The sequence below is a fragment of the Pleurodeles waltl genome, chromosome 2_1 (assembly GCF_031143425.1).
Source record: "Pleurodeles waltl isolate 20211129_DDA chromosome 2_1, aPleWal1.hap1.20221129, whole genome shotgun sequence".
Taxonomy (NCBI): domain Eukaryota; kingdom Metazoa; phylum Chordata; class Amphibia; order Caudata; family Salamandridae; genus Pleurodeles; species Pleurodeles waltl.
In genome coordinates this window covers 46,854,576-46,881,586 of record NC_090438.1, presented here as the reverse complement: position 1 = coordinate 46,881,586, position 27,011 = coordinate 46,854,576, and the positions used below count along the sequence as shown (strand labels likewise).

Genomic DNA, 27,011 nt, shown 5'->3' with positions numbered 1-27,011 from the left:
AAAGCCTTCAGGGGATTTCCTGCATCACCGAGGACCAAGAAACTCCCGTGTACAGCAGACCTGTCCAAGAAGAAAGTCTTTAAAGGGACTCCTACCTCACTCCAGAAGCGTGTCCAAACTACTCTGCACCCAACAGCCCTGGCCTTTGTCCAGAGGAACCAACCAGCCCGAGAGGACCCCCAGGTGGTTCCGACCAAGTGTCAGCCCTCAGCTGACCTCTCTACCCCTCCACGACAACGCCTGCAGAGGGAACCCTGAGAATCCTCCGGTCTGTGACGCCCCAGGACGAAGATATCAGACGCCTAGAGAAGCACTGCACCGCAGCCCCCAGACTCTAGAGAAACTGACCACCAGTGCAGCAGTGACCAGCAGGCTTTGAATAAGTGTAGATTATTTGATAGTTATGCCCTTGCAATATGTTAAAGGATTGTCTTTTAGGATGTCAAGATTGAATTTTCCTGGTCCATTTTCTCCCTAGTTTTGTTAAATCCGTGAGTGAGTGAGACTCTGACTTGTGCATTATTCACAACAGAGCGGGTGTCCTTTAATGTAAAGATAATTGGAGAGTCAGGGAGTTCACTGATGTATCATATGGCAGGAAGTGTTCCTGGCTGAGTTGTGTGGTGGGCTACAGTGTTGGGCATGGTGGCTTCCGCCGGTGTCCAGGTATGGCAGTGGGGGTAAGCCACTGGATTGCAGCTGGAGACTGGGTGGCAGGTTTGGGGTTACTGTTTATTTATTATGGTTGTGTACTATGTTAGTTGTGCAGAAGTAATTCAAAGACCAGTAAAGGGGGGGGGGGGGGGTTGGGTTGTGTGGGGTCTAAGCTAGAGACCCGATACCGGGCTAAGCTTTGCTTCCAGCAGGTAGCTGATATAGTGGACTTAGCAACATAATTTGAACTGAAATAGATCATGTTATCCTGTTGCTAGGTGAGCTGGCTACCTCTAGTGCTAAGAAATGTCTCTCTCCGCTTAGGCTGGTTTCGCCAAATATTTTAGACTTGCAGAAAAAAAGTGTATATCTTGTTGTGAGGCCTAAAATGTCTCCCCTCTTACATACGTAAACTATTGGGAACAACATATGGTTGTCTTTGTTGCCATGCAATACAAGCAAAGAAGCCTCAATCTTGCAAAGGTCCGTGCTTCCTGAAACAGTGGCAGCATAGGACCCTGTTTAAAGGTATAGGACTGGTTGTGTAAAAGAGCCTCTGCTTGACTTTCACGATCAGAGCACCATTGCAGGTTACGGGTATTATATAGCTGTTAAGGTTGGAGTGCAGGACACCGGAGGGGTTGAAACCTTCACTATTTTTTTCACCTGCAATTGGAAACTGATTCTACTGGTAATATTTCACACATGACCTAAGTCTGTCCAGGGGATTTCTTGGTGGCTAGAAGATTAGCAATCTGATGAATACTAATTCCGCAAAATATCTCTTCCCCCCCCCCCCCCCCCCCCCCCCCCAACACTATCATTGGGTACTAGACTGGGTCAGGGAACCCCTGTAGTCATCTCTTCCATATGCTCCTGGCTAGTGCCATCTGTTTCCACACGGCTGCTGGATATCATGCACTGATAACACCAGTACTGCTCTTCTGTGCTGGCTTTTGTTACTTTCTTGCCATGCCTTTGAGGTGGGTTTGTACCGCAACTCCACAATTTGGTTTTACCAAACAAAATGTTTGTGTCCTCTGGCTTGCATGACATCTCTTCACTGCAAAGGCTTGGCTTTGAAGCTTTCTACAGGTAGTAATGTCCATTTCTAGTCCCTGAGACTTATGGTTCTCTGAATCACCCTGGTCTTTTATGGGAAATGTCCTGATAGATCCTTAGGTTAGGCTGGAGAGGTGACAGATCAAGGAGTTTATGGCCAAAGCCGATCACGGTGAGCGTGCCTACTCTACATTTGTATTTTTGTATGTAAGTTTTTATTAAGTGTAGTTTCACCTGAAAGTAGGAGTGTTACTCTAATACTTATTCGCTGTTTAAAAAAAAAAAAAATGAAGAAAAGAAAGTCTCAGATGGCATTTACTGTGCTGCTACTTTGACTTTATTTTTCCATATGTTTACTAAAAATCTGCACCTACTTACCATTAACTTATTTAAAATTTTGTTTTCTCTGTCTGACAACATTGAGATGGTGGTTAATTCGAGTGAATGCTCAGGAGGAACTATTGGTTTCCAAATTCAGATTGGGAATTTGCTTCTTTAATCAATATCTAGTTTGCAGTGCCAACCTACTATTCTCCTTAATTACACTTGTCTTGTGTAGTTTTTTTGTTTTTTTTTTATTCTATTTTCCAAGGTATTTTATTGGCTCATTCACTTTGTTTTGTTTATGCTTCAGGTGCAAGCTTGACCTGCAGAAACTTGTGGAAACCTTGGAGGACCAAGAGCTAAAGGAAAATGTTGAAGTTATCCGCAATCTGCAGCAAGTCATCGGTGAGCTTCAGGTAATATGAATGCACCAAAGTTTGGTAATTGGGCAGGTGAAGTATTGGCACAACTGAAGTAAGCACAAGAATGGGGCTTTGCAGAAGAGCTTGCAGAATGCTGTTAATGGGACTGTTTGTATATTTGGTATTAATTTCAGGTGACCATGGAATCTTAACACTGGTAGTTCCTCAGATGCCGGCCCTAAGGATTCACAAAATTCACATCCCCTTTTAGAGTACTAAAATATCTGTATGTAATGAAGGAGTTGGATCGCTTCAATGCCTTATTGGTTGGCTTCTCTTGCTGCTCATTTTTGCACAAGGTTCTGAATTAAATGTAAGGGCGATGTACAGTCTCACTAGGCGCACATGACCATCTGACTATTGTTTCCAGATTGGCTGGCTGACCGTAGAATAAGCAGCATACGTAATACTGATCTTTCTTTTTAACTACCCTGAGCTATCTCAAGTACTAGCAAACATTGAGTTGCCTGGGAGGTCCCCCAGAGGCTTTTTGCAGCTCCTGTAAACGGCAAGCTCCAGCTACTTTTTATTCCCATGAAGTTTCTGTTAATGACATTTATAATGCATCTACCTGGTGCTCTGTGCTTTCTTGTACAACACAGTACAGTTTGTGTAACTGTCCATGTGGCAAATTTGGAAGAGTAGTTCAGTCTTTCTTGGTGCGATATGCTCAACCACTGTCTAGCAGGATGCTTTTGGGGGTAGAGTGGCGTGTGAGCTAGTGAAAAACCTTCTGGACTAAACCCGTATTACAATAGCCAGAGCCTCATGAACAAAGGGTTTTGCTATTGCAAAGCCTGGATTAGCAAAATCACAAGGTCTAATATCTATTTTTTGTTTTTACATTTTTGTAATTATTATTATTATTTTTTTTTGCTGCACCTGTCTTTCATGGACACATAGGAGTTTGGTTGATTTGTTTAAAAAAAAAAAATATCCTGTTTTGGAAAGCAAGTGCTGTGATGGTGATCTGTTCCTTGCAGGCCATTATCCCTTCATTTGCAGCCATTCTCTGCGTGAAATTGGGATATGCCTAATTATTCATTAGGAAGGTCTTAGTGGTCCACCATTCTGTGCTGGTCTCCTTTGACTCATCTACTTTTTCTTTTTGCAGGATGAAAGTGCTGGCATTGCATCTTCAATCGAGGCCATGGCTGCAGAAGCTGGACGTAGTGATGAAGAAAAGGAGAAGGATGAAAAAGTGTGTTAATGCTTAATTTGTTGTTGGCGGTTTTTGACTTTGCTGCTTTAGTTGTGAATGCTATCATGTTATGGATTTGTCGAGATAATTCAAAGCAGATATGAGGATTCTAGTATTGTTTTGTAGTTTTATTTTAGTTTCTAAACTCACTTAACAAAATCCTTTCTCTTTGCTTCAGTTTTACAACTTCTCCCTTTGTGTTTTATGAAGGCTAACAGATCTGCTGTCAGGTTAAATTTGGCTATTAAATCCAAAGCCATAATTTGAGAGAAGATCAAATTAACAAGCTAAAGCTGAAGGGATCTAACTGGCTTTTATTACGATTCTTGCATTCTTGGAATGCCCACCTCAATTTCCCTGCTCCCAACTACCTGTGATTTCTTCCTGGTTAGTTTTACAAGAGTTGAACTATTAAAATAGTAGGACTAAGTCTTTCTAACTCGTTGGCTCTTAACTTTCATTTGTTCAAGTAGTTTTCTCACCTTGCCTAATCCTTGTTTTACAGACACTTGAATCTGATCCAAACACCAAGAGGACGTCCGATGGCTTTACAACCCAACATGCCCTGCGACAGGCACAGATGTCAAAGGAACTCATAGAGCTGAACAAAGCTCTTCTGCTCAAGGAAAAACTGGCTAAAAAGATGGTTCAGAATGACAGCCAGCTGGAGCCCATCCAGAGTGAATATCAGGTGAGTTCCTTGCTGCACTGCAGCAGAGAGGAGGTGCTGTGCTGGAGGGCAAAAGGAGAGAAAGGTACTGAGATGGATATTAGACTCTTCTAAAGTAAGACAGTAATTAACTGTGACTTTAGTTGAATACACTGAGAACATCGCCTCCCAGAGTAGAATCAGTCTACAAAGATGCGGCCTTCATTTTTTTATTCTTTTTCTCCTGAGAGTCTAAAGCAAGGCAGCCAGCAACCGCTTCATCCACAGTAAAAAGCACTTTAATGTCAGTGGTATTCTGTCCTTCTGTTTGCAATGGATTCGCAAAACCTAATAGTATAAAGCCAAAGGACTTTCTAACGTAATGTTACCTATGGTAACTTCCCCATCCCATTCTTACGTGGATCTGGTCCAGTCGAGTATGGTTCATCTTAGATCCAATACACAAAATGCTAAACTGGTACATTCAATGGTGAATATGCAGGTAAAGTTATCTTTTTTTATTTTTTTTTATTTTAGAATAACGTTAAGAACTTGGAGGCTGAAGTAAATGCTTTGCAAAAGGAAAAGGAAGAACTTGTTCTTGCCATTCAGACAGCTAAAAAAGATGTCAACCAAGCAAAGTAAGTGAAGACGTGGGTTGGTATTTCTTGTGTGTTGAGATTCAGTGGGTCTGTTAGTTTGGCATAGGAGTCCTAAGGGCAGTGCAGGTTGTAGCTGTCCAGCAAAGTTCTACATGTAAATATGAAAGGCTTTCAGAAGTTGGTTTCAAATTGACATTCTTTACCCCCCTGGTGGTGAAGTATGAAGGAATGGATTTTCCCCCTACGATCTTAAAGTCTTAGAACCTGTACACCCACATATCGCAGAGCATCCCAATATAGAACAATAAACCCCATTGTGTATCCCTGACTTACTAAATAAGGTGGCCTGTCTTTCCACGCATCAGTAAATGTCTGCAGTAGCTTCCATCTCCTAACAGCTCCCTTAACATCCATGTGTGTGCCACAGTTATAGCCGTGCTTGTGATACTGCAAGGTAGCTCCTTAATCTTATAACCACCTTACCAACCAAAGTTCAGTACTAAATGCTGGACAAAGAATCGCCGACTAGGCACGAAATACAGAACAGTTTGTGCATGCAATTCCTACAGTTAACACAAAGTAAATTTGTAGACCCATTTTACCCTAGAGGTTCTCTGTACTAGATGAGTGACATTGTGGAGTCTGTAGTGAATGAATCAAACCATGCCAAATTATAAGAAGGTCCCATGCAGTGGAGGACATGATTGAAGATGAAAGGCCTTCTTCATCGTCCCAACCTTTAATACCTAAGGTCAGCCAGCTCTGAGACTGATTGTTCTCCGTCCAGATATATCAATATCTAGTAGTGCCGAATGATGGAGTGGGCCTCCACTATACAATGTCTTGATTTTTCTGTTTGAAACTAATAATTTTGTTGCAAAAATAAGAAAAATCTAGTAGTACTTATTTGCAGTTTTGCTGTGTTTACAAATTTAATGGTACTCATGCTTGAAATGGTGAGCGGCTAATTTGTGGGTCACAAATATCTGTGCTTAACACACTGATAAGGTGGTTGCGAGTGTGCTGAAGAAGTCTGAGGTTCCAGACCACGATGGTGTCAAAGGCCAATGAGAGGTGGCTTCGCTTTTCTAGGAAGCCCAATCACTTAGATTGTTTGGCGCGTGTTGCTGCTCACTTTAGATTTGGCCTCCATTCCGGTAATTACTCAGTATGCATGTACATGAGAGCAAAGACCACCTGAAGCCTAATATGTATTTTCGATTTGTGCATTTGTTAATGTTGTGAGCTGGAAAGTTTGTTTCTTTATGGTTCAGGGAGACATGTTTAGTTTTTCACAGAAAACAATTTCAATGTTTTTAATCTTGAATATTAGGAACATTTCAGTAGGCACAAGTAACTGTTACACAAATTGCATATGGTATTTCTCAAAGCTGATAGTAATAAGTAATGGTTGCGTCCGATTGTTGTCTCTCAAAGGTGGAGCAGCTTTTTCCTGTACAACCGCTTAGTGTAGCCTCCTTGCCTTCTGAACCAGTTGCAGTCCTTCGGTCCCTGTTTGCAGACTTGAATAATCTCCATTTTTAGTAACTTGATTTTTCAGCATTAATAAACAAGGCTTTGGAAGGAGCATCATTATATGCCCTGTACTTGAATGTTTAAAAAACTGCTGCACTAAATATTACTGATTATGAACGTTTTGTTTATAGGCTAAGTGAGCGCAGGCGGAAGAGACTGCAGGAGCTGGAGGGACAGATGACTGATCTAAAAAAGAAGCTTGGTGAGCAGTCCAAGCTTCTTAAACTGAGGGAGTCGACAGAACGAACAGTCTCCAAACTGCACACTGAGATACAGGTAATTCTATTGTGGGAGCGGTGTATCCAGACCCTCAGTGTGCTGCTTTACCCCTTTCATGGGCATATAGTGGCATCCAGTGGGTTCATTGCGCTGTTGCTTTTATTTACTACGACTTTCATAGCTGGAATAGCTAGAATGGTAACCAGCCAGTTGCTTTATTGGCACTGCAAAGAACGTTTACAACACATTACTAGTCTGTTACTGACTCAAGGCTTTGCTGTTTGCTGTAGTGCAGTACATCTGTGGAACTTGTTAATAGTTTTGCAGCTCTTTAAACAAAAGTATTCACAGCAAGGGATTAACCAGATTTGCTGACTTTGTCCTGCAGGGGATGAAGGCGCAGCGTGTGCAGCTCATGAAGCAGATGAAAGAGGAAGCAGAGAAGTTCCGCCAGTGGAAGCAGCAGAAGGATAAGGAAGTGATTCAACTGAAGGAGAAGGTATGTAGAGTTCAGAGTGTATTGGCTTGAAGAAACCAAAGACCTGTACCTTGGGAGTGCATTGGCATTTCTCCGGCATTGGATAGGTCATAGATTACATATTGCCCATTGTTGACCTGTCCATTCCCTGTAAATCCAAGAAAAGATTAGAGGTGTGGTAAATGAGTATCAATTCCACCAGTGAGGTGCAATGACCTTAACTGCACCCCCTCCCTGAGGCCTTCATCAAATTTAAAATATTTGGTCATAAGGCAGTCTGAGGTTAGTCTGCATTATTAGGGGAAGATGTGACCTATCCACGGCAAGTGCAAGCAAACACTGGATTATATTTTCTCTACAGGTGCAGAGGGTCATGTGCATCAACTCCTAAAAAATATCCAGGGGACACCTCTATTTGTGGTAGTGTGGTCGAGCAGTAGGCTGATCAGAGGGTAGTGTTAAGCATTTGTTGTACACACAGGCAATAAATGAGGAACACACACTCCGACTTACTCCAGGCCAATAGGTTTTTATATTGAAAAATATATTTTCTTAGTTTATTTTAAGAACCACAGGTTCAAGATTTACATCAAACAGGGCAGACCAGGGGTGGTTGTGTAGAGCCCTTGTAGGGTGGGGGGGGGGGGGGGCACGAGAAGGCACACAAGGTACACCATCAGCGGCACAGGGGTGGCCGGGTGCAGTGGGCAAAGCAGGCATCTGGTTTTAGGTTGAAAACAATGGAGGGACCCGGGGGGTCACTCTAGCGGTGCAGGCAGGCACGGGGGGGGGGGCTTCTCGGGACTGCCACCACCTGTGCAAGGCAGAGGGTCGCCTGGGGATCACTCCTGCACTGAGGTTTGGTTCCTTCAGGTCCTGGGGGCTTCAGGTGCAGTGTTGGTTCCAGGCGTCGGGTCCCTTGTTCCAGGCAGTCGCAGTCAGGTGGAGGCTCTGGATTCTCCCTGGAGGCGTCGCTGTGGGGGTCAGGGGGGGGTTGTCTCTGGTTACTCAAGGCTCGCAGTCGCCGGGGAGTCCTCCCTGAGGTGTTGGTTTTCTGAAGGTCGAGCTGGGGGTGTCGGGTGCAGAGTGCCGAGTCTCACGCTTCCAGCGGGAAACAAAGTCTTTAAAGTTGTAGAAAAGTTGCAACTTTGTTGCAGATTGTTGAGCAGAGCCGCTGCTCACAGGAGTTTCTTGGTCCCTGGGTCAGGGCAGTCCTCTGAGGCTACAGAGGTCGCTGGTCCCTGCTGGATGCGTCGTTGGTTGCAGGTTTTTTACTCTGGAGACAGGCCGGTAGGGCTGGGGCCGAAGCAGTTGGTGTCGTCCGTCATCTCTGCAGGCTTGTAGGTCAGCAGTCCTTCTTTAGTTCAGGTTGCAGCAATCTGATATCCTGGGTTCTGGGGTGCCCCTAAATACTAAATTTAGGGGGGTGTTTAGGTCTGGGGGGGCAGTAGCCAATGGCTACTGTCCTTGAGGGTGGCTACACCCTCTTTGTGCCTCCTCCCTGTGGGGGAAGGGGGCACATCCCTAATCCTGTTGGGGGAATCCTCCAAACTCAAGATGGAGGATTTCTAAAGGCAAGGGTCACCTCAGCTCATGACACCTTAGTGGCTGTCCTGACTGGTTGTTGATGCCTTGTTTTTCTCATTCTCTCCTCCAGCCTTGCCGCCAAAAGTGTGGGCAGTGGCCGGAAGGGCGGGCATCTCCACTAGCTGGGATGCCCTGGGGCCCTGTAAAAAAAGGGGTGAGCCTTTGAGGCTCACCGCCAGGTGTTACAGTTCCTGCAGCGGGAGGTGAGAAGCACCTTCATCCAGTAAGGCTTTGTTCCTGGCCACAGAATGACAAAGGCACTCTCCCCATGTGGCCAGCAACATGTCTGGTGTGTGGCAGGCTGGCAAAAACTAGTCAGCCTACACTAGGAGTCGGATTGGTATTCAGGGTGCATCTCTAAGATGCCCTCGGTGTATGTTACAATAAATTGCACACTGGCATCAGGGTGCATTTATTGTGCTGAGAAGTTTGATACCAAACTTCCCAGTTTTCAGTGTAGGCATTAAGAAACTGTGGAGTTTGTGTTTGACAGACTCCCAGACCATATACTCTTATGGCTACCCTGCGCTTACCATGTCTAAGGTTTTGCTTAGATGCCTGCTAGAGAGGTGACTTACCTATGTCACAGGCAGTGTGAGGTTGGCATGGCACTGTGAGTGGAGTGCCTTGTCGACTTAGTCATTGTCTCCCCACCAGCAAACACACAAGCTGTGAGGCAGTGTGTATGTGCTGAGTGAGGGGTCCCCAGGGTGGCATAAGAAATGCTGCAGCCCTTAGAGACCTTCCCTGGCATCAGGGCCCTGGGTACCAGGGGTACCAATTACAAGGGACTTAGTGAGTGTCAGGGTTGTGCCAATTGTGGAGACAAAGGTACAGTTTAGGGAAAGAACACTGGTGCTGGGGCCTGGTTAGCAGGGTCCCAGCACACTTTCAAATCATAACTTAGCATCAGCAAAGGCAAAAAGTCAGGGGGTAACCATGCCAAGGGGGCATTTCCTTACACAAGCCCTCAACGACCACAGATGTCCAAGAGGAAGACTGCCTTAGAAGCCCCTACAACTCCAGAACCATATGAGGAAGCAACTGAAGATGACTTCTCTGATCCCCAAAGGGGAGGAAGCAATGGGAATTTTTGAGGAACTCTGGAATGATCTTGAACCAAAGCCGAGCAGAGTTTGCCAACTACCACTCAAGGCCTTCGCCCGTCACTTCCTGCAATGGCCTGCCAAGACTTATGGAGAAAGGAGAATCCTGCTTCCTCCTAGAAATCCTTATGCCGATAAGTAAGGGAAACCTGTATCTTCCTGTGCTACTGAGCGTACTTGACCATAGCAAGGAAGCTTTCAGAGATCCAGCCTCCAGTAAAGGCGTAACACCGAGAATAGAGAAGTATAAACCGTCTTCAAAGGATCCCAAACACATGCAAGGAAAGACCGTGGCAGTCCATCAATGTCGCTACGGAGTAGTAATGCCCATACCTCCAGAGGACCACCTCCTGAGAAGGAAAGCAAACAAGGACATGGTAGGAGAAGCGGCAACGCAATGGCACAGACACTTTTAATGCCCTCCTCTACAGGTATGGTCACCAACAATGGGACGGGATAGAGGAGCTAATGAGAGAACTCCCTGAAGAGCCAAAATGATTGTTCAGGAGGGGGAAAACATCGCCAACACTTGTTTAAAATCCTCATTAGATGCAGCAGATACTGCTAGCAGACAAAGGTGTAGGGCACAACCCTCAGACATGCCTGGTTCAGGATCTCTGGCTTTAAACCTAATGTCCAGGCTTCTTTTATTTATAAGCCCTTCACGGTAGAGGCATTATTGGGACAGGAAGCAGGTGAGCCCTTGCAACAAATCAAGAAGGGCAACCAGACAGCAAAGGCAATGGGTGTGCCACAATACAGGATTACTTTAAGGAGAGGAAACTCCCCCAGAAGTCTCCCAGGAAGAGGACCTTCCCAATAGAACAGCAGCAAGTCCAAGGCACCACACAACAGGCTGGCCAGTAATCTGGATCCCAGCAATGGCAGCCACTTCGTAGTAGCGGGAGGGCTAGAGGCCACACATCCAGAGGCGGTGGAGGAATCTCCGACTTAAACTGCATCAGACCCACACATGCACCCGTGGGTGGCAGACCAGCGTATAACCCAAAAGAATGGACAAAAATGACAGTGGGTTTTAAAAATGGTGCACCACGGTTCCTGTATAGAACTAACAAGCCCTCCAGTACCAATACCCAAAAAAAGAACTGGTACAATTTAAGATGGCAGTGACCAGGAAGATGATTAAAACCTGCCTGTACTCTCATGCAGCATATTAGATTTTTGCTGATGTCTTGGCGTTCCTAGTCTTATGGAGTGCTGGGGCACTTCTCAGGAAGTAGCTGTTGCCCTTTATAAAGGGCTACTCAAACTCCTAAACCTGTGGGATGAGTACTTCAACGCGGATTCCTTCGTTTCATGACTGCTCATTGCCGTTACCAGTTCAAAGCCTGTTGGGCCTGAAGTCAGCTAGCCCCAGTGCTGTCCTTAAAAGACTATGGGTAGGTATGGTTATCGATTCTTGGATGACCGTCTGTTAAGGGCAAAAGCTGAACAGGCACAATTGGGAACAAACCTAACATGTCTTGTGAAATGTAGCGTTTGCTGTAAGCAATAGAACATCGCTCTAAAAACTAAGCAAGGGTTTGATTTTTCTTGGGAGTCAGAATCTTCACAAAAGAGTGATTAGTTTACTCATCTCAGGAAAGATGTGAAATGGATTAGCCAAGCATAATCCTTACTTTCAAAGAAAATCACCACAGTAATAATGGTGGAGGCAATACTAGGGACAACGTCTTCATGGGTCCTTCTGTTACCTTATTGCCGCCTATGTGTGAGGATACTACAGGAACAACTCATCAATGGCAGCATATTTCAGGGCCCTGGTGTTTAATGATGTGGATAGGCTACAAATCTATGAAATGTCAATGTTGAGAATAAGGCTCACACTGCAGTATTAAGATTGATATTGGAGCTTTCCTGTTTGGCAACAGACTAATTAAAGCAGGTGAAATTATGCAAGATGCTAATGCCTGGGAACTGGAGTTACAGCTACGTAACTGATTTCCTTACCGTTGTTAACACTTTGTTGGATACTTTACCCTGACTCCTCACCGCCCTACCATCTGTTTAGATAGATTGTGAACACTGCTGCACCTCAATTTGTTACTGACTCTGCCATGTCTCAGGGTGCTACTGATGGCCTGCAGGCTGGCATCTCTTTACAACTCTGCCATTACTTTGTGAGGCGCAACAAGTGCACCGCTGAGTTCAGTGGCCCCACCTACTGGTGAGCACAAGCAGTTGCTGGAAAGATTTGGGATCCAGTCTGGCTCCTAGGAGAATTGAAAGGATTCTGTGGTTAGAGTATCCACCAGAAAGTGTTTTGCCAAAGATAAATACCGTGTTAGCTGTTACTAGTTCGGTCCCTTTCTAACGCGGCCACATTTTCCAGTCATTGCAAATATAGAATGGTTGCATTTTACTTGTGTCATATCGACAGTGTGTGGTGTCATGCCCAGGGTTTGTCATGCTTGAAGCCCTTGCTTGTGTTGCTGTAACTGCTTGTAATGTGGGGCGACCTGAACCACTCATGGAGTCATTCTCCCCTTAGGACCGCAAGAGGCAATATGAGCTGCTGAAACTAGAACGGGACTTCCAGAAACAGGCCAGCGTGCTCAGGCGGAAAACTGAGGAGGTAGGTGTGTTGGTGCCATCAAGGGAAATGTCAGCAGGTTCCATGAGGCAACCGTTCGATGCATCATCTTGTCTCTGTGCCCACTGTCTAGGCGGCAGCTGCAAACAAGCGCCTCAAGGATGCGATCCATAAACAGAGGGAGGCTGTGGATAAACGCAAGGAGTTTCAGAACCGGGGCATGGAGGGCGCTGCAGCCAGAGTTAAGGTAACTATGGTGTTCTCTCAACATGGTGCTGTAGTGCCATAGATATTGACTTATGATTCTGTTGTGAAGGATTCTTTGCTTTTATTTCTCCTCAGAACTGGCTAGCTAATGAGGTGGAAATATTGGTCAGTACAGAAGAGGCTCAGCGACATTTGAACGATCTGCTAGAAGATAGAAAGATCTTGGCCCAAGACCTTGCTCAACTCAAGGAGAAAAAGGAGGCCGGTGAACGCATCCCACACAAAATCCGGGTGAGTATTTTAAACTAAAAAAAAAAAAAAAAAAGGATCATGGCAGTTTAATCATTGTGAAAATGTAATGACTGGGCAAAAAACAAAAAAAATACCTATTGCCACTTGTAACCTGCAGTTATTCCCAATGGGAATAGATTTCTTTTGCGGTTGTATACTGGGTAAGTTTTCAATCTTACTTCCATCTTCTCTTTCAGAGGCGGACGTACACTATTGCTGAACTGGAAAATGTGGAGGACACTGAGTCGTCCGTCACAAAGCAAATTGAGAGTCTGGAGACTGAGATGGAGCTAAGGTGACCTGGATTAGAGCTCATAACATAAAATCGTTTTGAGGTGATAGATTGAATGTATAGAACTCTTGGACAAAACTGAAGAGCCTTTGAGTGGGGTTTGGGCATAATTTCCGCTTTTGAGATGCAGTCAGGGAGTCAGTGATGAATTCTCTAGCCACACTTGAGAAGCAAGCCCTCTTTATCCATTTCCATCATGAAAGGTGCCTATATCTAAAAAAACTGAAGCTTATGTTTTTGAGTGACAAAAAGCATAATGAACTGACATTAACGTCACAGAAGCTTGCAGAAGGTTCTCTTAAATGTGCTGTCGCGCTTCAGTGCCACTCTCTCCGGGTCTTCTGTTTGCATTGTTTATGCTTGGTACCAAATCCCTGCTTGATTGTGCAGTTCTTTTCCAGCCTAGGCCATCAAAAGTGGTTGTAGCCACATTCGGAGCTCCCCTGGCCCTCTCGCTTTAGCCCCTTTCGAGGTGTACTTATTCAGTGTTCAGTCCTTTTCAGAGTCTCAAATTGTAAAAGAAAAATCTATGGCTTGTTATGCAACAATTCTAGTAAGACAACATGAGGTTAGTCATCTGCCTGCTTCTCCTTGAGGATCAAACTGTCTGAGGTGAAGTTCTCCACTGGCTTGTGATGCTTATGTGTGACATCCTTTTCATGCATGAATCTGGTGCAAGTTCATCCTTGAAGTCCTGTCTTGCAGACTGAGGACACACACCTGCTGTTTATTAGGTTTTTTTGAAGGTGTCTTAAGGAGGATGTTCTTTTATATCCTGAAGCTTGTCAGTAACATACTTCTAACTCATCTCTCTCCCTGACTTTGAATCTAGACTTTGATGAGAACATCTGTTTCAGTCCATGCATTAGTGCACTGTTCATGTTCGAAACAATTTTTGGTTTCTAATATTTCTGCCTACTGAAGAGTGCAGCATTTCTCTGTGCACATCCACCCTGAAAACTGTTCTTAACAGGGTGGTGCTGCATGTAAGAGTGTAGCTTTTTCTGAAGATTAAATGTTCCATTTCTTCGGTGATGGGCTGCCTTCATCCTTGTCCCTTGAAACCTTTGAACAAGATTAACATTTTCACTCTGCTAGGACCCTCTGTTTCCATATTGACTACATCAGGGAGCAGGGGTTGGGTGACTACCTGTGGTGCATAAAAAGGCTAAGCTGTGTTAACACGTTATTTCTGATGAATGTTTTTCACCTTAGATTCCTCACCTTTTGAGCATCCCAAGCGCCAGACTGGATTCAGATAACGTCATCTGCCGTGATTCCGGCAGGTGGCTTAGTGTGGCGGAGCTATTCCTACATACTGCACTGAAGGTGATGGAGCAGAGCCCAATATAAGTGCCACCCCTGCACTTTGATGTAGGTTATTTTCTTTATGCACCTTTCAACACTGATCTGGATCTCTGCTCCCAAATTGTTGATCTTTGACTATTTCTAAAACTACTGGTGTACTAAGCAACGATGTCTCACCAAAAACTAATGGTGTTAAACCGTGACAGCACTGCAGGGGTAGATGTTAGAGCTGCACTTCAGTGTATGGGAGAAGGTCACAGCTCTAAATCACCAAACACAAGAAGTGCTTGGAGTCAAAGGACGGGTCTCGGACACATTCAAAGTCACAGGGCCAGTCAGTTATGACACTCAAGGGCACACAAACCCCCATCTGATGATGGACTCTATTTGGGCTGACAAAATGGCAGTGCGCTAGACCCCATCAAAAACTGAGTTTAATGCGCCACCTGGGCCACAGAAGAAAGTGCTTTGCTTGAATCGACCCAGAGGGCAGCTAAGGTACTGGTTTGCAGTTGCCTTCCATTGACCAAAAAAAAATAAAAAATCTGACAAATTCGCCAAACAGGGCTGGTGTCACCTGACACCTTCCTACCATTTAATGATGCCGTCACAGAGCCAAACATTTCTTGTCAGCCGTCCAGTACACTGGTGACCTAGATGTGCACCTGGTGTGACTGGGACACAACTAAACACGCCACACCTGAGAGCCTCGTTGTGCATGTGTTACTTGTTAAAGAAATCAAACCACTCTATTGTTGGCACACATGGGTATATTTCAAGACAAGACTCCATCCTTTTCCCATCCCTGCAGTCTTCCTAAAACAGATCTCTAGAACTCCCCAACTGGGGACTCTGTTGCCAACTATTCTTCTACACTCTGTGTACGAGTGCCTGGAAATGTAGAGACAGGAAGCGGACATCTGCTGTAGGAGTGGGTCTCACAGGCAGCTTTGCGCTGTCACTTCTGGGGTGGTATGAAGACAACATAGAGCCAACAGACTCTTCTTACCAATGCGCAGAAGCACTGCTGTTTAAGTTATCAAAATTCAGTCTAGTGCCCTGCCATGTTCAAATGTTGAGGAATCTGCATTTGGAGTATCTGCCAGCAAGTGTTACCAAAGATAAGTAACTTGTTCATCCCGATAAACTCTGCTCCTTCTAAAAGTTTACAAAGTATCAGCCATGGGATAGCATCCACTGTGTTTACTAGGGGAAGACCTACAAGGTCCACTAAAATGTTATCGATTGCTGTCTTCAGTCAACTACTTCCACCCATTCTTCAATAAAACATGTGGGGTCACTTTTGGTTTCACAGACTACAGAAGTTTCTGCTGTAGGCTGTGCTTGCTGTTCTGCTTTTGTGCATCATAGCAATGGGGCAGTTTCCCCAACAACTTTGCCCCTTTGGAGGCTGTTGAAGGTTTCCAGCAGAGTCCACAACAAATTTTGCCTCAGCCAATGCAGACCTCTCAGCCTATCGAGTCGCAAGTCAGGTCCTGCAGTCAATGTCCAAGCCCCAGCAGCAACAGACTACCCGTTCCAGCTTCCCATAGCACTGTATAATCAATTTAATTTGCTCTTAGTGGTGCATTGTGCCCAGTAAGATGTTAGTTCAGCTGGTGCCTTCACAAGTTGCGAAGCATCTCATCGGGCAGATAGGTGATTAAATGTTCCAAAACGGTTATTCCTCACCTTACCTATCCTCTCCACCCCCACCTAACATGCCTCCTGCACCACAATGATTTCAGGGTATCACCTGTCCATTGTGCAGGAGTAGATTCAAGCTCTCTTGGACAAGGGAACTATAGAGACTGCCAGTGTCATACATTTGACTTGTTATTACACCCATTACTTCCAGGTGGCTAAGAAGGGTGGAGGACTTAGTCCAATTTTAGATCTTCACTCTAAATGCTGCCTTCAAGAAGGACAAGTTCAAAATGCTCACCCTAGCCCAAGTTCTGTCTGCCATGGATCCAGGAGACTCTATGGTAGTGTTTGATCTGTAGGACACCTATTTTTACTTCCCTGTTCTGCAGTCTCGCAGGTGATACTTGCAGTTTCAGGTAAGCCACAAGCACTTTGTTCTGTGCTCGCGTTGGCCTTACATAATGCTCCTTAAGTTTTAAAAAAAAGTGATGGGTTTTATTGCTATCTTAGGAGGATTGGGGGAGGGGGTGTACCAGTCTTCTAATAACTCAGCAACTAGTTGCTGAAGCTCGGCATGCCTCGCACAGTTTGAAACTACCTCCAGATGACAACCAACCTGTTGTCATAGCTGGGATTTTCCATTAATATGCCATAATCGCACCCAAAACCTTTTCAGAGACTCCCCTTTATTGGAGCGATCCTGGGCACAGTGCTTATAAGAGCCTTCCTGCTACCTCAAGTCCGGGATGTTTAGGCTCCCAATATTTCAACCTTTGGGCTGGGTCTCTAAGAGCCTCTTTGCCTCTTGGCCTTATGCATCCACACTTGATGGCAAAAGTGGCCCTTGCAGTGGGATCTGAAGTCTCAGTGGGTTCAGCACCAAGGGAGCCTTTCAGTTCCAACCACAAGGCTGAGGAGAGTGTCAAAGGTCTGAAGTGGTGGCCACGGAAACATAATTGTTCCTGCGACCAACCCCTCTTCCTACCCCACGCAGAAGTTGGGCAGGTTATCAGAGAGGTGAAAATCGGAGGACTCTGGTCCATGGTGGAAATTATTCTCCATATCTTGTCAGTTGATTTGCTTAGCATTGAAAGCCTTCCTCCTGCCACAGCGGAGGAGCTGCCGCTGTTTGGCTGTCAAAATCTGAAGCCCTGGTAACAGGTGGTCACCTCAATATTCAATTATGGGGCATTAAGGGGAGCGATGGGTGGTAGCTGGGGTGAGCGGAGCTGACTTAGTTATACTCCAGAATTCTGCACAGTTATGTAAAAACTCTGTGGGATTCTGCGTAGTTCAGCTACGCGACCACACTTGATCAAAGTGGTCTCATTTAAAGGCAAACATGAAAATGATGACTGGATGACAGGGTTGACGTATAAACCAGGAAAAGCGTTCTTCCTTGAAGGTAATTCAGACTTCAGCGATGCCCATATTTGGAAACAATTCAAATCCAATTCACTGGACAGGTCACGGCTCCAAGCAAAGTTAAATAACAGTGCGTTGTAAATGTGCTCACTGCGGAAAACGGTGTGCAGCCTGAGGGCCACGATACTAAAGGCTAGTGCCAATATTGTATGCTAGAGTAGTTTACTGCACAATTTATCCCAGAGTATCATATAAACCTACTGTAGCATCGCCTGTTGGAGCGATGCGCTTAAGGCTCAACTTACTTGGATGCATTGTGTATTCTATTTGCTGCCAGGACTGAGCTTCTGCCTCTAATGAAATGAGTCACCTTGTGTGCAATCAGTCAGAGACCCCTCCCCAGTCGCTCTGTGCACCCAACAGGTGGGTGAGATGATACCATCCTCTTCCAGCCAGAGGAGAGGTCCATCCATAACGCACATTTGCGAGAGGGAAGGGCGCTAGTTTTCTGGGAATTGTAGCACCCAAATGCTGTATCAATAGTTTAGGAAGTTGGCTCTGTATGTGCTATTTCAAAGTAAGGAATAGCATGCACAGAGTCCAAGGGTTCCCCTTAGAGGTAAAATAGTGGTAAAAAGAGATAATACTAATGCTCTATTTTGTGGTAGTGTGGTCGAGCAGTAGGCTTATCCAAGGAGTAGTGTTAAGCATTTGTTGTACATACACATAGACAATAAATGAGGTACACACACTCAGAGACAAATCCAGCCAATAGGTTTTGTTATAGAAAAATATCTTTTCTTAGTTTATTTTAAGAACCACAGGTTCAAATTTAACATGTAATATCTTGTTTGAAAGGTATTGCAGGTAAGTACATTAGGAACTTTAAATCATTTCAATTGCATGTATACTTTTCAAGTTATTCACAAATAGCTATTTCAAAAGTGGACACTTAGTGCAATTTTCACAGTTCCTGGGGGAGGTAAGTTTTTGTTAGTTTTACCAGGTAAGTAAGACACTTACAGGGTTCAGTTCTTGGTCCAAGGTAGCCCACCGTTGGGGGTTCAGAGCAACCCCAAAGTCACCACACCAGCAGCTCAGGGCCGGTCAGGTGCAGAGTTCCAAGTGGTGCCCAAAACACATAGGCTATAATGGAGAGAAGGGGGTGCCCCGGTTCCGGTCTGCTTGCAGGTAAGTACCCGCGTCTTCGGAGGGCAGACCAGGGGGGTTTTGTAGGGCACCGGGGGGGACACAAGCCCACACAGAAATTTCACCCTCAGCGGCGCGGGGGCGGCCGGGTGCAGTGTAGAAACAAGCGTCAGGTTTTCAATGTTAGTCTATGAGAGATCAAGGGATCTCTTCAGCGCTGCAGGCAGGCAAGGGGGGGCTTCCTCGGGGAAACCTCCACTTGGGCAAGGGAGAGGGACTCCTGGGGGTCACTTCTGCAGTGAAAGTCCGGTCCTTCAGGTCCTGGGGGCTGCGGGTGCAGGGTCTTTTCCAGGCGTCGGGACTTAGGTTTCAGAGAGTCGCGGTCAGGGGAAGCCTCGGGATTCCCTCTGCAGGCGGCGCTGTGGGGGCTCAGGGGGGACAGGTTTTGGTACTCAGTCGTAGAGTAGTCCGGGGGTCCTCCCTGAGGTGTTGGTTCTCCACCAGCCGAGTCGGGGTCGCCGGGTGCAGTGTTGCAAGTCTCACGCTTCTTGCGGGAAGTTGCAGGGTTCTTTAAAGCTGCTTCTTGAAACAAAGTTGCAGTCTTTTTGGAGCAGGTCCGCTGTCCTCGGGAGTTTCTTGTCGTCGTCGAAGCAGGGCAGTCCTCAGAGGATTCAGAGGTCGCTGGTCCCTTTGGAAGGCGTCGCTGGAGCAGAGTTCTTTGGAAGGCAGGAGACAGGCCGGTGAGTTTCTGGAGCCAAGGCAGTTGTTGTCTTCTGGTCTTCCTCTGCAGGGGTTTTCAGCTGGGCAGTCCTTGTTGTTGCAGGAATCTAATTTTCTAGGGTAGCCCTTAAATACTAAATTTAAGGGCGTGTTTAGGTCTGGGGGGTTAGTAGCCAATGGCTACTAGCCTGAGGGTGGGTACACCCTCTTTGTGCCTCCTCCCAAGGGGAGGGGGTCACAATCCTAACCCTATTGGGGGAATCCTCCATCTGCAAGATGGAGGATTTCTAAAAGTTAGTCACCTCAGCTCAGGACACCTTAGGGGCTGTCCTGACTGGCCAGTGACTCCTCCTTGTTGCTTTCTTTGTTCCCTCCAGCCTTGCCGCCAAAAGTGGGGGCCGTGGCCGGAGGGGGCGGGCAACTCCACTAAGCTGGAGTGCCCTGCTGGGCTGTGACAAAGGGGTGAGCCTTTGAGGCTCACCGCCAGGTGTTACAGCTCCTGCCTGGGGGAGGTGTTAGCATCTCCACCCAGTGCAGGCTTTGTTACTGGCCTCAGAGTGACAAAGGCACTCTCCCCATGGGGCCAGCAACATGTCTCTAGTGTGGCAGGCTGCTGGAACTAGTCAGCCTACACAGACAGTCGGTTAAGTTTCAGGGGGCACCTCTAAGGTGCCCTCTGGGGTGTGTTTTGCAATACAATGTACACTGGCATCAGTGTGCATTTATTGTGCTGAGAAGTTTGATACCAAACTTCCCAGTTTTCAGTGTAGCCATTATGGTGCTGTGGAGTTCGTGTTTGACAAACTCCCAGACCATATACTCTTATGGCTACCCTGCACTTACAATGTCTAAGGTTTTGTTTAGACACTGTAGGGGTACCATGCTCATGCACTGGTACCCTCACCTATGGTATAGTGCACCCTGCCTTAGGGCTGTAAGGCCTGCTAGAGGGGTGACTGACCTATACTTGCATAGGCAGTGAGAGGCTGGCATGGCACCCTGAGGGGAGTGCCATGTCGACTTACTCGTTTTGTTCTCACTAGCACACACAAGCTGGCAAGCAGTGTCTGTGCTGAGTGAGAGGTCTCCAGTGTGGCATAAGACATGCTGCAGCCCTTAGAGACCTTCCTTGGCATCAGGGCCCTTGGTACTAGAAGTACCAGTTACAAGGGACTTATCTGGATGCCAGGGTCTGCCAATTGTGGATACAAAAGTACAGGTTAGGGAAAGAACACTGGTGCTGGGGCCTGGTTAGCAGGCCTCAGCACACTTTCAATTGTAAACATAGCATCAGCAAAGGCAAAAAGTCAGGGGGCAACCATGCCAAGGAGGCATTTCCTTACAAATAGTATAACCAGGACCATCTTAACTTCTCTAGACACTACATTTACCACAAAGCCCAGACCCCTACTGCAGCTCTTAGACTTCACATGCCATCGGAGTACAGTAATACTTGTGGTTCCGACTCCATGCAGCTACCACAGGGTGAGTTGATTGATAAAGCCAGTAGTATGCGATGAACGCTGGCCCATTTTTACGTCACGTTAGCGTTCTAGCTCTTTATTAGAACAAGAGGCTCATTGCATGTAACCTGGAATGTTGGTGAACTGCAGCCGGTCACTTGGTGACTCTGGAAATTAAAATGTTGATTAATTGCACTGGCTGAGCAGAGGGGCAGAATATTTCAGTAATTCGGTGTTACAGGAGTAACGGAGAATTAATATAATTCTCCAGTTCTGCTGGCAGAATAAAAAATTCCACCCACGCCTAGTCACTAAAATCCCTAGATGGCCACTTCCTTTGGAGAGTGGGCATCACCTTGTCATAGAATTCCTAATTCCCCCACACACGAGTAGAATTCCTAACCTCGTGTTCACTTCAGGCTGGTCATCCAGAAACTAATCTGTGGTGGCAGGCTGCTTGAAACCATCAGTCAGCCAGCACACTAGAGGACTAGTAGGTTTTAGGGGGCACCATTAAGGTGCCTTCTGGGCGCTTGTCATGATAAATACAATGCTGGCTTCAGTATGGATTTATTAGGACGAAGTGTTCGATACCAAACACCCTTACTTTTTGCGGCCATCATGTAGCTGAGGGCACTTTTGCTAACCAGTGTCCAGTTCATGCTTTAAGATGGCTGCCCGGTCACTTGCAGTATCTAGTAATAGAACTAGTACGTTGCGGAGCTCATGCCGTTTCACTCCACGAAGTTCCGCAGAGTTACTGGAAAACACTGTCTAATTCCGCGGACCTCTGCATGCAGGCAGAGTGTAATTATTGTGGGCAACGGGGCTAACAAAAGAAAATATAAATACACATATGAGCAAAGCTTCTTTGTCAACAAAAATGAGCAGCATCTAGAAAGCATCAGGCGTAACGTTAACACATGCTGGCGAAATTGTAAAGCTTTCCTACAGTCAGGCGGGGTGAGGCACAGGTCGGATCAGAAAGAAATGAGCGGCAGTCGTGGAGCTACTGAAGTGGGAGAACAGGTGGGGCTGCAGTGAGTAGAAGAAGCTGGTGACAGAAGTGTATGTTTTGCACTTATCTTGCTTGGTTTCTCCTCGCAGCACGGGCTCCGGCCTGCGCTCACCTCTGCTCACTGCATGAATGGAGGATTAAAGGCAAGCCCCACTGCCGGATATATCCACCACTGCCCAGTGTGGATCAAGCCTCTCGTCTTCACCACTGCCAGCGGTCTGTCTCAGGCAGGGGAGCTGTGACTGAGTCAAACTGGGCCTATCCCTCCTCCTGGTTGACTTGTCTATACCTCCCTCCACTGCGGCACTAACATCTGGCGGCTCCCCCTAGCCCACCACCCTCTCCCTGGTCAATCCTACCGTGGGGAAGCAAGGGCTCATGATGCCCCCTTGCCACCACACTCCACGCCCATTCCTCCAGCCCAGATGGGTGGACACGCGAGCACGTCCGGATTTTTGGATTGCTATGAGCACGATGGTAAACTCTGGTCCGCCAGCGGTTGGTGAAGTAGCTCTGTGCTACAAGCGGAACGCACAGTGGCAAATTTGCAAGCTTCGCCACAGGAGCAGAGTTTGCTCATGCAGATATTCACTCGTGTGTTATACTGAACCCTGCCTTAGAGCTATTTGGGCCTGTTGTAGGGGTGGCTTACATATAACACATGCCCTGACTTTGGCATGGCACAAAATGAGTTGTGTCGTTGTTTAACCTAGGGCTTGCACCCTTACATGCAGTCTGCGGTGACCGGGTGTGTGCAATTTGTGTGCAAGTCCCTTATGTGGCATAAGTTATGCTGCAGCACTTTAGGACCCTCTTTAGTACCCATGCCCTAGGTACCAGGGGTACCGTTTAACAGGGGCTTACAAGGGTGCTAAAGTCATGTGGCAATTTTAAAAATGGAAAGAGTACTGCCACAGAGGTCTGGTTAGCAGGCCTCCGTGCACTGTCAATGATTTACCAGTATCTAGGAGTTCTAAAGGGGTCGAAAATGTGTGGGGATATCTGCAAAGAAGTCCAGTTTTGTACAAGTTGCCCATCCACTACTGATGAAATATATTACTCCCCTGGTCCATGTTTGAGATTCCAATTTGGGAACCTGCATACTGGCATGGTTTGATTACTAAGATTGTGCGTCAGACGGCACAAACATGTGAAAGAAACTGATGCCAGCAAGCAGAGGTGGGAGCTATGTAGTGGCCACAATGTCACTTAAGGGGTGAGACCACTCTGATCAGGAGCAGCATGACCCACCACCAGTGCCTGAGAGAATTGCTGAGAAACACCTCTGAATCCAGTCTGGCACCTGATGGTATTCACAGGGGTAGAAATCTGCAGTTGAGTATCCACCAGAAAGTGAATTACCGAAGGTCAGTAGGAAGGTAAGGTTTGTTTCTAGTGTAAAGATACCCTTTTGTGAAATGTAGCGATTTATACTTGTACAACTAGTTGTCTTAAGTTCTGCATATTTTTAAGTTTACCTTTTTATTAGGCTCAAGTTTATTATTTTGATTTCTGATCTGTAGGGTCTCAGAGCCAAGAAACCAGTTTTGGTGGGCGTGCAGTCTAAAGTGATACACAACTGTTTTGTCTTGGATTTTCCTTCTTCCTTTAGATTCAAAATCACCCGTCCACCTCCCTACCGACTTCTTTGTGATCGGTCACACTGTTGCCATTTAGCACCTTTTGGTAGGGTCAATGTTTCCAAATAAACTCAGACACCTGGTATATTTCAAGAGATGCTGAATGGGCAAAAATAAGGCTCTAGTAAAAAGAAATTATATATTAATTACCGCAAAAAGTTCTTCTCTGGATGTAGCTCAAGATTCCTATGCAGCTGTCACAGCAGCCTCTGCTTTGGTTTTGCAGTGTGCCACTTATTAATCTTTGAGGCTAGCTTTTATTGATTTTTTTTGTTTGTTTTTTACCAGGGATTCAGCTTAGGGAGTTGCTCACCCGGTAGAGTTACTGCAGTGTGTGTGTGTGTGTGTGTGTGTGTGTGTGTGTTTGTGTAACTTATCTGTGTTAACTTTGGCGCACTTAGTCCAGTAATTTCCAGGCTTGCTCCCTCTCCGCCGTCTGCTTTGCCTGTTAGTCTACCCTCTGTGGCGGGTTCTGTGCAGGCAGGGATGTTTGATAGCAAGGGGGAAGAATGTCATGGACAAACTGCTCAAAGCAAGTTGCAGTCAGAGAAGGAAGGGCTTTATGAACTCGTTGAGCAGGGACCTTTCAATGACGGTTAACAGCAAACTGTAGGGTATAAATATGTATTGGTGCTAGCTGAAGAATGATGGTAGGTGCTCCGCCTGCTGGAACTTCGTAAAGTATTTTTCTTATTTATCACATATTGGAGCTATGTCCTAGGTGGTTGGGTTGAAGCGTCCTTCATGCATCAGAAAAGTGTGTGACTGGAAGGAATGGTTGCAGTTGAGGGATACTGAAGGCCTTCATTATGCTACATGGTGCTGCAGGAGCTCATGCTATGCTTTTCCCATGAAGGAGCGCCCAAATAGCAGACCTGCAGCAGAAGCTCTTGGATGCGGATAGTGATGCTCTTCTGAAGCAGCGATGGGAAACTGTGACCACAATAGTGGAAGCGAAGTGCGCGATGAAATACCTTATCAAAGAGGTGGGTGCTCAACAACATTATTTTAGTCTTACTTAGGGGGGTGAATTGCATGCCTACTGTCTTGGCTTGAACTGAAGTTAGTTCTACATCCTTGTAGACCCGTTAAATGCTTGTATTTTGTAACATGACAAACATTTCTGCTCTAGACCTGTTCTGCTGTCTTAAATAATTTTAAAACTTTTTAAAACCAATTTCTGCAGCTAAGTAGTGATCTGTATGGGTGACGTCTTATTAATTCTTGCTTCTTAATAAGGTATGTGCCAATCTCTGACCAGGATAGATGACCTTCCACAGTTCTCTGAAGGCAACCCTTCATCCTGCAGCAGGCATATGGAAAATAAACATGCTCGCCCCTCAGTTGTGCTAGCTCTTGAATGGTGCGACCAAAGTAGGTACTCCAAGGTATCAAACAACTTGTTAGATTTAGCCCGACTTGTATCTCAAGTCGAAATAAATGTAACTTGTTGCAGTGTGCAGTGTTAGGAAATCTGCAACTTTGTTTCCTTTAGAACGCTTATGCCTTTCACAGCACACGTGGGGCTTGCTCCATGAGCCCGCTTTCTGCCCTCCTGAGAAGATGTGCCAATGGCTGAAGAATGAGGGATTGCAGGCCAGGGAAGTGTCACTTTCCTCCTGCAAGGTTAAGCCGCCTTTGAAGGGCAGATTTGTAATGCAAGGGAAGGAGGGCTGTATTGAGGTAGACAGGCTGGTTTGGGAAGCAGATTGGGGAAACCAATTGCCAAACCTGTTTCCCCAGGGATGTGTAGCCCTGAGGTAGCCACAACCTGGGGGTTGGGCTAGTAGGTCTGAACACCGGGAGGGGTCGCACCAGCTTGTGAATGAGCAGAAAGGTGCATCCTGGGATGGCCAGCTGCTACACTCCACAGGAAATGGTCACCCAGTGGAAGTGAACCTGGTAGCCGGTTAGCTACCAACCGCATCCTGCCCTGAGGCACTTTAAGAGCATCAAGGGGCCACCCAGACCTCAACTGACCTGGAAGGGCTGCCCTGCTGCACCGAGGAACCAGCAAAGAGCACCTGGTGGCTAGCGAAGAGGGATTGTGCCTGTCAATCATGTTCAGGGAGAAGCTGTCCCCCAAGCCCAGTGCAGCTAAGATAACTGCAAGGGCCAGCTGTCTGGCTTCTTGTTTGTATCACAGGGACACAACAGCTAAAGACGTCTGCTGAGGCAAGCTGGTAGCCCAAAGTCTTGAAGCCGTTACCACCGTCACTGCTGTGCATCACCAAGGACCAGGTCCTGATGTAGTGTTGCACCTGGGTTCACTGAGCCCAGAAGTGCTACCAGATAGTTGCTGGTACACTCAGAAGTCAAGTTATCAACCCAGGAAGGATTGGCTATGACCGCAACATCTGGGGACGGTAGTACAGGCGCCTCCCACCAATCTCCTTCACCATCTTCGAGGGCCGATTAATCTCTGCAGAAAGACCCTCGTCGACTGCATCCCATCCTTAGAGCATCTTCAGCATCCTTCATCCCTTGCATCAGGACCACTCCATAGGAATCCATTGCACCGTGGAAAAAGTGCCTGGGACTGCTTTGAGGACCTTGCTGGTCCCCTTGACTAGCTCCCTTTTACAGTTGGTCGCCCCAAGTACTTCTAACCGACTACACTGACACTTCATGTTCGTGGTTGAGTGAATTTGCATTGAAAATTTGCTTGTAAAATCTATAACCCTGAAAGCCTCCTGTGGCTCTTTTTCGTTCTAGTGTCTATAATCTTATAAAAATTGTCTTTTTTTTTTTTAAGTTGCTTCCTGATTTCTTGAGTGTTGTGGCGATTTGTGCTTCAATTGTTTTGGTGCTTTTTAAATGCTTCACACCTGTTCCTGTTAGCCTTGCTGCTCAGTGCCACAGCTGCCCAGAGTGGAGCTGAGGGTTTTTACAGACTAAACCTACTGGACCTAAAGAGGTTGATAAGTGTATTGCATGGTGTTTGGTGCACAACCACACCATTTAATACACCACATTTCCTCACATGGAAAAATCCATAGTTGAAGTATCCACCAGAAGAAAGTTACTTATCTTTGGTGACAATCTTTCTGCAGGTTCCTCACTGATCCTGGCAATCTGCCTTTCTGACGGATAGTCATAGACTACTGAAAATAAATATGATTCTAGTGTTTGCACATTCATATTCCATCTGATGCTGTCCTTACCTCTGCCTCACAATAAATAAGGCAGGAGCTGAAGTCAGTTAAGTGGGGTCTCTACTGCAATTAGTGTCTGAATGGAGGTAGTGCCTCCTATTGGTGCTATTGCAAAACTCGCAGGTCCAGTCTGGTACACGCAGATATTTAAAAGGTTTGGGATTTGCTTGGAGACTATTTACCAGCAAGTTCATTACCAAATGAAAGTAACTTGTTCATCAAGGTTGAAGACTCCTAGAACCTAAATTTGGGTGTAGTGTAGAGCAAAGCTTTGGGCAACTACTTCACCCTAGAAGACTCCTAATAGCTGATCCTTTGAGTGGATGAAGGAGGTACGGATGATATCAAGGGTTGCCAGGATG

General features: G+C 46.2%; 1 protein-coding gene across 2 annotated transcripts in view; it reads left to right on the top strand.

The window, feature by feature from the left end:
• Positions 1-27,011, top strand: part of KIF4A (kinesin family member 4A) — a 147,715-nt gene that overhangs the window by 72,244 nt on the left and 48,460 nt on the right. For both annotated transcript variants that reach the window (XM_069209661.1, XM_069209667.1), the window contains exons 13-23: positions 2,351-2,456; positions 3,577-3,663; positions 4,169-4,354; positions 4,850-4,953; positions 6,582-6,726; positions 7,058-7,168; positions 12,353-12,436; positions 12,528-12,641; positions 12,737-12,892; positions 13,090-13,187; positions 24,351-24,480. In XM_069209661.1, coding sequence (XP_069065762.1) covers positions 2,351-2,456; positions 3,577-3,663; positions 4,169-4,354; positions 4,850-4,953; positions 6,582-6,726; positions 7,058-7,168; positions 12,353-12,436; positions 12,528-12,641; positions 12,737-12,892; positions 13,090-13,187; positions 24,351-24,480 — 1,321 coding nt within the window. The remainder of the gene's footprint in view (positions 1-2,350; positions 2,457-3,576; positions 3,664-4,168; positions 4,355-4,849; positions 4,954-6,581; positions 6,727-7,057; positions 7,169-12,352; positions 12,437-12,527; positions 12,642-12,736; positions 12,893-13,089; positions 13,188-24,350; positions 24,481-27,011) is intronic.